We start from the raw sequence: 12,517 nt of genomic DNA, 5'->3' as shown, positions 1-12,517 counted from the left end.
AAAAAAGCTACCATAATAACAATGACTTATTATTTATAAATAATTTTCTTATGAAACAACTGTACAAATATTATGCAAACTTATCGTACATATTTATCCTCAAATAATACAAATATAACTGAAAAATGTTAAAAATGTGAGATAACTTTTGCAGATATTATAATAATGAGGATAATATTATATATTTAAAATAAAATATTTTACAACTATTTGTATTTTTGTATACTAAAATAAAGACAATATGAACTTATGGAAATGTTTTTATATTATTAATTGTAAATAATAATTCCTTATACATTCAGTAACAATCACAAGAAATGATACATACCTTTTACATACATATTGTTTTAAAAACTTATGCTTCTATAATATATAATTTATATGTATATATTAAATTAGAATATATAATTATGTTTATTGGAAATATGAGTGAAGACAAAGAAGAAGACATTTAAGAGAAAGAGGAAAAGTAAAGTGCAAGAAACAGGGAGAGTAACATGGGATGAAGAGGGAAGAGAGAAATTTAAGGAAAAACTGAGAAAGCAGAGATAGAACAGTAATGGAGAGAGAGATGAAGAGTAATATTAAGAGAGCATTAAATGAAATGAAAGAGGAGCAGAAAAAGAGAGAGAGAAAAAAAAGGAAGATGCTGGGATAAGGAATACAGGAAAAAGAAGAGAGAGGTAAGAGAAGAATTAAGGAAAGGGAAAAGGGTAAGGGAAAGGATGGAGAAATTCATTGAAAGGAAAAAAGAATACAGAGAGTTATACGAAAGGAAGAAATGGAGAATGGTTGAGGGAGGCAGAACAAGTAAAAGAGAAAGGGATGTATGGGAAATTGTAAATAAGGGAAGGAAGAGAAGAAAAGGAATAGATGGGATTGAGGAAGAGGAATGGAAAGAATACTTTATGAAGGTACTAGGAGTGGAACATGGAAGAGAGTAAGAGAAGGAGTAAGGTAAGGGAGGAGGAGGAGAGGGAGATAAGCAAGAAGGAAATTGTGGAGGTGATTAAAAAAATCAAAGATGGAAAAGCGGTAGGAGTGAATGGAGTGCCAAGAGAAGTATGGAAATATGAGGAGAAGTTATTGGATTGGATATAATTTTGTAACATGCTATGAAGAGGGGATGGATGGCCGGAAGAATGGAAAGAAGAAGTAATAATCCCGATCGTGAAGAAAAGTAAAGGAAGAAAAATAAAGGAATATAAGAGAGTAATATTAATGACAACACAAAATCTATTTAATGATGTTAAAAAAAATAAAAACGGAGTGCGAGGAAAAAAAGATGATCCCGCAGAATCAAATTTAGAAGGGGGATAGGAATGGATAACATCTACATCGTATAAATTATATAATGAATAGACAATTGGGAATAGGGAAGAAAGCGATGGCGCTGTTCGTGGATCTAAGAGCGGCATTCGACTCAGTGGACAGGGGAATTCTGTACAAAGCAATGACAGAAGGGGGGATAAAAGAGGGATTGATAGAGAGAGTCAAAAAAGTGTTAAGCGAAACAAACGGTGAGAGTGGGAGGAAAGACAGGAAAGAGTTTCTGGACCGCGAAGGGAGTAAGTCCGCTGAGCCTGTTGCTATTCAACATAGTAATAGCAGATTTGGAGGAGGAGATGGGAAGTGGAGAGAAATCAGATTAGGTGAGAGAAAAATTTATAAGCTAGCATATGCGGACAATATCGTGTTACTTTCGAAGGATGAGGAGGGGATAAGAAGCATGATAGGCAGAATGGAGGAATATCTGGAGAGGAAAAGATTGGACGTAAACAAGACTAAATAATGAGATTTAGAAAAGAAAAAGGAAGAACAAATAAGAAAAATTGATGGTGAAGAAAAAAAAATAGAAGAGGTAAAGGAATTTACATACTTAAGATATATGTTACAAAAGAATGGAGGCACAGATTAAGGAGAGAAGGCAGCTATGATACTGGGAGAAGTATGGGGAATTGGGAGGTTTGATAAGGACTGGAGTAGAAGAAAGAATGTTATTTGATAATGTGATATGGATGATAATAAGCTACGGAAGTATAGGGATGAAAAGAAAGAGAGAAAGTAGAAAGGCTAGAAGAAAGATATTTAAGATGAGTTTTCGGATTGGATTTTAAGATGCCAAGTTATTTAATCAGAGAGGAAACTAAAAGGAATAAATTACGAGAAAGAACAGGGGAAAGAGCATGGAGTTTTGAGAAAAAGTTGGAGAGGGGAAAGGGAAGTGAGTTGACGAGGATATGTTGGAAGGAAATGAGAGAGAGAAGCAGAGATGGCAGAATAGGCTCAGACTGCGAAGGGAAAGAAAAGAATTTTTTTGAAAACAGGGAGTGGGATGTAAGAGAAGTAGAAAGGAGAAGAGAGGAAGAAAATATGTGGTTTGGGGAGTTGTTAAAGAAAGATAGAGAGAAACAGCGGCAGGAAAGAAGATGGAAAATTAGGGATTCCAGATATAATAGTTGGTATGAGGCAATTAGAACAGAAGGGATCCCGAAATATCTGAAGAAGGTATGGGGAGAAAGCAGGTGGAGGAGAATAATAAGATATAGATTAGGAAATGAAATGAGGGAAGGCTTATACTGGAAGAAAGAGAATAAGAGAGTATGTAGGTTGTGTGGAGGGGAGGAAGAGCCTTAGGAACATACATGGAAAAGATGTAGAGACTGGGTAGTGAAGGGATGGGATCAGAGAGCTGGGGGTGGCGGTAGGATGGGTGTCGGGGGAAGAGGGTAGAGAGAAGAATGGATGAGGAGGGTGAAGGGGAAAGGAGATGGGGGAATAGGAAGGATGGGAGAGAGGTAGAGGAGGCAAATGGAAGAAGATGGAATGAGGGAGAATGAAAATGGAATCCCAGAGAGAGAGAGAGAGAGAGAGAGAGAGAGAGAGAGAGATATCCCTCACTCCAGAAAGGATTAAAACCCTTACAACATCCGCGATCACTCTAGGGGGGGGGGAGTGACTCCACCACTTTATTCGTCCCTGTTTGCAATTTATTAAGGACAACTATATGGCGTGCCCCAAGGATCCCGGTTAAGGATATCGAGGAGTTCACATCAAAGACTCATCTTGGATCGCCTAATGTAACCCCTCAGCGGCCTCCTAACATCACAGAGTTCACGCCAAAGATCCCGGACAGCCTCACAGTCGCGGTATCTTAGGCGCATCAGTTGCCTCCAAATCCGCACACAATAAGCTCGAAATTTGACAATCTCTTCATTCCATTAATAGACCGAAGGTCTACCGGTGATTCTCAGCCGCGGTATGGAGATGAAATCTCTATAATCGCCCGACCCAGACCGTCCGCCAATTTATTCGCCGCCATATCCTCACGAGGAGGTGGGAGGGGACCATGCCTTTAGGTTAACTGCCGCGATCAACATATCCGCATTGAGCTTGCCACCACACCATCTCGGAAAGTGTTTAGCAGCTGTGACTCTCCTGAGAGGGCCAGCAATCCGTTCTCGCACCCTCATGAGGACATATCGATGATTTGAGAGAGACTCGATGTCCACCGCAACACGCCAATCACTGACGTACCTGATCGCAGCAGGCGAAGCCCATGAGAGGTCTACGCAAGACCTATCACGTGGGTGTACGCAAGTGGGCTCGAAGTCACTATTAAGGAGGGTCAAATCAAAATTCCTTGCTCAGTCCAACAGAATCTTACCTTTACTTACTTCTACACGAGCTCGGTCCCACTCGGAAGACCGGGCATTGAAAAATCTCCCAAGACCAGCAATGGTCTCTGATCGCATGCTGAAATCCGCGCGTCAAGATGCAGCCCTCTTACAAAATTTATCTTCGGTACGTTAGAAGAGAAGTAGCAGCTAAACACCATCACTCCTCCCCCATTCAACCGCTACGTACCCCTCTCCTCTAAATAAGGGAGAACACGACACTTCAAAGTAAGAGTACTGCCAGACCAAGGCAGCAGTCAGTGAATTATTAATGAATTATTAATGAAAGTGCCATCGGTCATCGACGGGAACCGAATGTGGCTCCGACACCGTCACCAGGCCTAGCCGTTCCTCCCCACTCGCGCGATAAAATCCTGCGCAGGCCTCGACCTATCGATATTAATCTGGTCAATATTAGCCATCGGGAGGATCCATCACTATCCCTCCGCAGAGGGAACATCTCGTGTCAAAGATGCAGCAGAGCTTAGTTCATTGCATGTATCACCACCCTCATCATTATTAATCTCTTTGATAATCTGAGTAACACGCAAAGAGCTATTATAAGGGATCCCTTCCCAGCCTTATGGTTAGCAGGCAAACTCCTAAAGGCAACGTCCTCCGAAGTCACTAAGTAGTCTAAATCGAATAGGCGAAATTCTACCTTTCTCACAGGTCGCACTATTTTGATTTTCTCTCCATTTTGAAAAAGAAAATTGAGGCTCTCCGCTAATTTGCCTGTCTAGAGCCGGAACCATCTCCCGGTATTTTAGCAGATCATCAATCTGGGCCTTTCTAATCCTAGTGTCCATAATTCCAAAATGCTCTAACGACACTCCAAATCTCGCGTCGCCCATTACCTCGGCATATGTAGGACTCCTATCGTTACAGATCATAACGGCAGAGTTCGGTATCCGTATTCTAGTACGGAAGGGCTGTTATTTTATATAGCGTATAAATATTTTTTTATAACGCCCATACAGCATAAAATTTGCAGCAATATCGCAGCAAAATCTCTGCAATATTACTGCAACTTTTGTGCAACTTTGTGCTGTAGATATTAACATTTTTTATAAACATTTTTATTGATTACTTATTTTATAATAAATGTTTTAAACATAATGAATTTTCAATGTTTTATATGTATTATATATTTATTAAAGTTTAATATTCAGAGTAAAATTTCAATTTTTTAATAATCTAGCTTCCTTTTTTTCTGTTTATTCATTTTAATGAGATCGTTACTTTGTGTTTTGGCCCATTGCCTCACACACACACACCACATTCTCTAATAATATAATAACTTTAAAATATAATAACTTAAAATTTACGATATATACCATATACGTACACTTAACGCAATTATATTGTGTTAACTTCTTTTCCGTGATTATTTTATTATTCTGACCCATTTTTTATTAATTTGAGCTTTAGAAAATAATTTTTTTACATATTTATAATAAACGTCAGATAATGTTAAATAAATGTTTTTTAATCATATTTTAAATAAATAAATAATAAAAAACAAATATTTATTAAACGTCATATGAACGTTTAAAAAAGATTTAATAAACATTTATTTAATAAACCATTTTTTATAAATCGTTATTTCAAACAAATAATTAATGTAAAATGAATATTTATTAAACGTTAAATAAATATGAAATAAATGTGAAATAAATATTTTTTATCATCACATTTTAAATGAATACATAATGTAAAATAAACATTTTATAAACATTAAACAAACATTTAAAAAATATTTCTTTAAACCAATCTGTGCTTCGCGGGTTTTCTCCATGTCTTGGTCCATTCTTGATGTGTCAACGTATCGTGGGCCTTGCAGTCCACTTCATCAGGGCGAGGAGCAGCCTGATACTGAGCTGTTCCTCCAGGTCCTTCCTTTTTTATGTTACGCTACTTGTTGAGGTGGGAGTTTTTTGGAGGTGGAGGGGGGGGGTTAGAGTGATGGGGGAGACAGTGGAATCTTGGTCGGTCTTTGCTAGTCGGGAGGATGGTCTTCCATATCTTACTTATGTTATAGCCATTATCCCTGTTTAGATTGTTAGGGTGTTTTTGTATTTCTCTGGCTTCTCTGTATTTTCTTGGGAAGTATGATGTGGTGTTGGTTATCGTGGTTGCTTGGTCAAACAGTATTTGATGTCCTGTTTCGACGTTATGTTCTGATAGTGCCGACTGTGTGACGTGTTTCAGTCTGACGTCTCGTTGATGTTCTTTTATCCGTAGGTTTACCATTCTCCCGGTTTCCCCAATGTATACTTGTCCGCAGGAACACGGTATTCTGTATACTCCTGCGGAACTGAGTGGCGGTCTTGGATCTTTGGGGTTTCTTAAGATTTGTCCTATCTTCTTGGGTGGTTTGTAGATAGTTCGGATATTGTGTTTGTTCAATATCCTGCCGATCCGGTCTGTAGTTCCTTTGACGTAAGGGAGAATGGTTAGGGTCGTCTGTTTGTGTGTTCGGAGCCGTTGTCTTGTTTGTGTGTTTGTTGATTATTTTGGTTATGTCTTTTTTGTCGTGTCCATTGTTTTGTAGGGCCTGTTTTAGGTGGTTTATTTCTGTCCGTAGATGTCCTCTGTCGGAGATGGCGAAGGCTCTGTGTACCAGTGAATTTATTACTGATTGTTTTTGTGCTGGGTGGTGGTGTGACTCAGCATGTAAGTATCTGTCCGTGTGTGTTGTTTTTCTGTACACTTGATGCCCTAGGGTGCCGTTGGCCTCCTTTGACACCAGCACATCTAGGAATGGGAGTTTTCCGTTTTCCTCTATGTCTATGGTGAAACGGATATTGGGATGTTGTTTGTTGAGGTGGATGAGAAATTTTCGGAGTTCAGATCTGCCGTGTCTCCATATCACATAAAAATACAGAGAAGCCATAGAAATACAAAAACACCCTAACAATCTAAACAGGGATAATGGCTATAACATAAGTAAGATTTGGAAGACCATCCTCCCGACCAGCAAAGACCGACCAAGATTCCACTATCTGTCTCCCCCATCACTCTAACCCCCCCCCCTCCACCACCAAAAAACTCCCACCTCAACAAGTAGCATAACATAAAAAAGGAAGGACCTGGAGGAACTCAGTATCAGGCTGCTCCTCGGCCTGATGAAGTGGACTGCAAGGCCCACGAAACGTTGGCACATCAAGAATGGACCAAGACATGGAGAAAACCCGCGAAGCACAGATTAGTTATATAGAAAGCACCCATGGAAGCATCAAGAAGATTTCTTTAAACCTTTATTTGAAATGAATAATATAAAATAAACACTTAATATACGTTAAGTAAACGTTCAAAAAATGTTTTTTCAAACCATTATTTCAAATAAAAATTAAATTCAAAATAAACATTAAATAAACGTTAAATAAAGGTTTAAACAATGTTTTTTCAATAATTTATTTCAGACGAAAAATTATATATGTAATAATGTTTAATAAACATTAAATAAACGATAAAATTAATGAATTTTGAAAACGAATCGTGAAAAATGTAAATTAATGAAAAATAAACGTTTAAAAAATAAACGTTTAAAAAATATGTGGCGGCTTAAAACACCACTAATCGAGTCGCTGGGCCGCGCGCGCGATCTGCGCCGCCCCTGAGTCGCTCGCCTATTGCTGCACTTGACGCTGACCGAGCGCCCGGCGCGAGTTTCGACCACCGTCGCGAGAGGGCCACGTTGCATAGCAATAACCCACGCGCAAGAATGAATTTCATTCATAGAAGTAGGGTTCTGCGGAGGTCTTCAGCATTTTCTAGAATTCGAGCTCGATAAAGATCTCTATTCCAATATTAAACATATTCTTGTGAAGCGAGCCTCTCGGGTCTTCACGCTATCCCGCAAAAGCGAGCTCGTTACCTTCGACCCTTCGTGAAGCAGAGCGAGCCCCATTCGAGCCTCTGTGGTAATTACTTCCTAACAACAAGAGGGCATACACACTGCCACGGAAGCGCTCCCATCCCCCTCGCATACTACAGGGACTTCCGACAGAGAAGATGGAAAAGCCGTTCGATCTGAGTATTACTCTCCTCCCTCCGTGGAAGCTTATACCGCTAGAACTCCCGCGAGAGAATATCCTTGTTAGGAATATTCTCTGGCGGAACCCTGCATCAACAAGCAGACGAGTACAAGCACCTTATAGCCACCAGTATCATCGCTACCGCTGCCTAAAGAATTGCGGGAGTTGGAAATCGAGTCGCCGATTAGCCTTCTGCCAGTGACGCCCGTACAATACGTCGAGGGAATACACTGGGACGAAGGAATAGGAGGAGGATCAACTCGCAGTTAACACGCCAGCTCTTTGGGACCGACTCCGACTCCAAGGACTCTGAGGAAGAAACATAATACACTAGCTCACACACACACACACACACACACACACACACACACACACACACCTTACACGCATCGCAGGACGCCATAATAAATAGTATAAGTACCGAAAGGTACCTCTATACATAGTGTATAAAGCTGAATAAAGGATAATATATTTTAATTTGTGGAACCTCCTTAATTAAGACATCCTTCCACAAAATATTTAAAAAACATTGTCTGCTGATTGAGGACGTGATATATATATATAAAAAATATATTATATATATATATATATATAAAATATATATATATATATATATATATATATAATGCCAAAGCATTCCAAGAATAGGAAGGAAATCCGCGAAACGCATAATCTTTATAATTATTACAACCATCTCGAATTTAATAAAGTACATAATATAAGTAAATTATGCACAATAATGAAGAATTACTCAAAATAGGGCATTATTACTTGAAAGAGTAGGCATTCTCCTATGGGAAACGGTATTAACTTTATTTTATTAATTTCACTTTTTTAAAAAAAAATCGAGGAAGATATAATAAACAACAAATCGTAAAATTTATTTCTTTTGCGGCTACTTAACTAGCTAAACTAAAAATCTAAAATTTTACACAATAGATTGTATCCTCAAACCTCAACCATTAATCTTAGTAAATTTCGTCAAAATTTGGAATGTTTTGGAAAATGGATGATTCACTTTCATGTGAAATACATATATAACATTATTTCTTTGATTGATTTCATAATCAATTATTTGTACGCAAAATAATGATATTAAATCTTTTTTGACAGAAACGTAAATCTATTATTTAACAAATTTCGATTGCATTCTTCAGCGACACTCCCCTTTTAATTACATGCGGAATCGTTTTCGGGACCATACTGGAAATAAAAGAATAAGAATAAAAACTAGACATTTTTGAAACACAAATCGTGATAAAACGAATTAGATGTATCTGCAACTTACGTGATACAATCGATAATTGGACAGACGGATAAGCAAAGCGTACAACCGGTGCAATCATTCGTCACTGTTGGGATATGGGTGTCGGGATCAAAGGTGATGGCCTGATATCCGGAATCCGCGCAAGCCATATAACACTTGCCACAATTTATGCACATGTCCTGGAAATAATAGCAAGTAAATACAATATTGCATTTTAACAATAAAATAAATTGAGTGATTAAAACATTATTTAACATACATCGTCAATCAAGGCGACTACTTGTTTCCTGTTGTCCAATTCATTGTAGCTGCCAATATGAATTAATGCTTTACCGATTATGTCCTTAACAGTAGGTATTGACGCAATTGGTCCTGGAGCCGGTCGCATCGCCTTAACGATCTCGTTTAAGGGATTTGAGTTCGCTTTTAGTTCAGCTATCTTTTGTTCACGCAGCCTTTGATACTCGCCGAAATATGGTACATTCTGCAGAAGTATTTTTTTAATTATTTTATTTTATTTATGCTGATATTAATAATTGATACTTACTTTGCCAAGAGCGTGTTGCAAGGATATGGGTTTGCCCTTTTGGTGTTTGAACGTCGGTGGACTCTGTCCATCCCAATCTTTCGTCTGCACCAAGCTCTTTAGATATAACAACGCTTTCAAACCGGTTACGTAATCATCTATCAATGTGAAGTCTTGGTTTTGAATGGCACTACAGACCTATGTATTAAAAATATTCGTTAATTTTCTATTCACGATACTCGAGCAAAAATTTTTCTTAGAATTTTTTAGAATTTCTGTATAATTATATAACTTTTTAAAAAAGATAATTATTTACAATCAGGAACTAGCGAATCTAAACATTCATCAAGGAGGAAGCCATTAGTGATTTATATTAAATGAAAAAAAAATGTAGAATTAAGAACCAGACTGATGGTGGCTAAAAATTCTTCTGATGGAATCTTTATCTTTTTTGACATATGGTCCCATCTCTTTTTAACACCATTTAACACCAGTTCTACTGGAATGTTAGTGAATAAAGACACTACATCAAGTGATGTAATTGGAATCAAAATACAATGGATTTCATTTAGTTTCTCGATCAAATAGAAGCCATTTTTTATATAACTAGGAGCTTCCGGTATACTATTAACAATAATGTTATGTAAGAATAAGGATAGAAAACACAATGGACTATTAATTGAAGAAACAATAACCCTTAGAGGATGCCTAGGTTTATGGATTTTCGATAAATCATATGCTCTAAATAGATTATCATCAGTCATAATCAGTAATTTCCTATATGTGGAATCAATAAAGCCACTCTTTTTCCATCTCATTAGTAAAGAATGTAATTCGGAAGTCAACTTAGTTGTACTTTGTCTATTATTATATATGTATTCATGTCAGAAAAATTCGTTTTTTAACCGAATTTAAGTGATTGAAATCAGTGTAACATCTATTCAGAATCTGAGTAGAATTATTTCTAACAAAATTAATGACATTCTTTAATCTATCGCTTATTTAGTTTTTAATATTTTTAATAAATTCTATAACTGTTTTGTCAAGATTGTTTTTACTAATAGGTAGTCCCAAATCCCTCACTTAGTTGTAAGAGAAATTGGACCTCATTAGGAATGTCAATATCACTCAAATGAACCAACCAGTTATTCTTCAAAGTATGTAGAGGAGAATCCTCTTCAAATTCCTTTGAAATATTTCAGACAAAGTTTATTAATTTTTTTCCGTAGAGAGAGAGAATCCAAATATCTAATATTTTATAGGAAGTTTATTTGAAATTTTAATGTTACCAACCCCACCCTCTTTCAATGGGAGAGGGAGCGGATTTTTGTTACAGTTAGAAAGATCCCTCGAATATATGAAACTTTCTCATAAACAATTTTTTGATAAGAAAAATATTTTTAGAATTATTAGCTTGTAACGCTTTACATGGACCACTCTGTATATATTACTAGATTTCATTATATGAATATTAAAGATAGTACTATTTGTATTCTTTATTTTATTTGATATGGGATTTAACTTAGTCCAAGTTGTTGATATCAAATATTTTATACAAATAATACATATTATATCAACTCTCAGTATCCGCAAAAGTTAGTGTAACCCCTCCTCCCACCCGATTTTCAATTCAGGCATTCGAATTCGCTTTGAGCAGTGGCGCTGAGGCTGTGGAAGGAGGGGGGGAGGGGAGAAGGGAGGATCTGTACCACCTCTATAATTCCTTTGCTTAATGATTTTAGTTATGGAGTTGTAACTGTGCAAAATGCGTGTCGGGATTACCCTAACCCCTTGTTTGTACAACGTCAGAAAATCCGGACTTACTGCAAAATAATTGAAAAAACTGTTGCGAATGCTCTACCAAAAATAACGTTTTGTAAAATATAATATATTTACAATAAAACTTGTATTATATATGTATATTTGAGTATATTTTATCAAAAATGTAAAAAAAATAAAAATGTAATACTTTTTCCCTTTAAGTCACCATTTTTTATTAATAATTTTATTAATAAATATTGTAATCATTAATATTAAATATAATGATAAATTATTAATATTTATAACAGAAAAACGATAGCACTTTTTTTTATTTCTATCAAAATTCAAAGATTTTTGGTTTATGATTAGTTTAAATAAAATTAAAAAATCACTTATCTTCAGTTTACAAACAAAAAATATTGTTTTTAGAACAAATCGCAAAAATGCTTTTAGTTTTTTCTTGAAGTTCAACTCATTAGCGCTGTTGATTTATCTATAATAAAATCTACAAATAAAATCTTTTTTATTTATTTGACAAAAATATGAGAGTCTGAAAAAATTCGTTTTTCTCACGTTTCTTTCTGATTCCTTTTTACTTATTGTAAAATATTTCTTGTGGTACGATAGTTTCGACTTTCTAACTAAAAAATTCTTTTTTTCAATCTTTAAACGACAGATTTAAAAAAAATTAAAATCGATGCACTACAATCTGAAATACATGCAAAAGAAAATGCTGGGTTAGAAATACCTCGATGTGGGCAGATAGAAACTTTTTTTGAAATGTGAGTTAATACTTAGGATTAATATTATTTATTTAATTTGGTATAGGATTTAACTTGGCATCAGTTGTTGATATTAAATCATCTTTTATACAAATACATCACTAGAATTAAATAAATAACATAGACAGTACCCATTTGGGTCTTAATTTTTAATTTGATATAATAATTTTTTCGAGAAGTAATAATTTTTGACAAAGAATTAAAGTTGCCATTACTTGGATTAAAATAAGAATATTTTTAATAAGAATATCTTTGAAGAAGAATTAAAACTACTATTATTTGTTGTATTATAATAAAAAGATATATAACGTATTACTTAGGTTTTATTCGAGAAATATGTATATTGCTAGTGCTTTTTTTTACCTTTTTTAAAAGGTTAAATTAAATAATTAAAAGTTTCTCAGATTTCTTACATAAATTAATGCGTTTTTTCAGAAATGTTGAGTAAATATATTTTTTTCAGA

General features: G+C 35.7%; 2 protein-coding genes across 5 annotated transcripts in view; one reads left to right on the top strand and one right to left on the bottom strand.

Annotated features, from left to right (window-relative positions):
* Positions 1-930: 930 nt before the first annotated feature.
* On the top strand, positions 931-1,792 carry LOC105155084 (uncharacterized). Its single transcript, XM_011070986.1, has 2 exons — positions 931-1,082; positions 1,363-1,792. Exons 1-2 carry the CDS (start codon positions 931-933, stop codon positions 1,790-1,792), a joined length of 582 nt encoding a protein of 193 aa, XP_011069288.1.
* A 6,717-nt stretch (positions 1,793-8,509) lies between these two features.
* su(r) (dihydropyrimidine dehydrogenase su(r)) overlaps positions 8,510-12,517 on the bottom strand; it is a 49,101-nt gene continuing 45,093 nt past the window's right edge. For all 4 annotated transcript variants that reach the window (XM_087416573.1, XM_087416574.1, XM_087416575.1 and 1 more), the window contains exons 13-16: positions 9,532-9,708; positions 9,244-9,468; positions 9,006-9,163; positions 8,510-8,920 (exon numbers count right to left, since the gene is read on the bottom strand). In XM_087416573.1, the coding sequence (XP_087272699.1) occupies positions 8,848-8,920; positions 9,006-9,163; positions 9,244-9,468; positions 9,532-9,708 (633 nt within the window). In that variant the 3' untranslated portion in view covers positions 8,510-8,847. The remainder of the gene's footprint in view (positions 8,921-9,005; positions 9,164-9,243; positions 9,469-9,531; positions 9,709-12,517) is intronic.

The sequence above is a fragment of the Acromyrmex echinatior genome, unplaced genomic scaffold (genome assembly GCF_024713525.1).
Source record: "Acromyrmex echinatior isolate Ae372 unplaced genomic scaffold, ASM2471352v2 Scaffold39, whole genome shotgun sequence".
Taxonomy (NCBI): domain Eukaryota; kingdom Metazoa; phylum Arthropoda; class Insecta; order Hymenoptera; family Formicidae; genus Acromyrmex; species Acromyrmex echinatior.
This window is presented reverse-complemented; position numbering and strand designations above follow the sequence as displayed.

What these genes read in the sequence shown, in the direction of transcription:
- LOC105155084 (XM_011070986.1), top strand. Translation starts at nt 931, where the DNA reads ATGGAAGAGAGTAAGAGAAGGAGTAAGGTAAGGGAGGAGGAGGAGAGG. An exon ending in GTATGGAAATATGAGGAGAA is followed by an intron (nt 1,083 to 1,362) that starts GTTATTGGATTG and finishes TATAATGAATAG; the next exon opens with ACAATTGGGAATAGGGAAGA.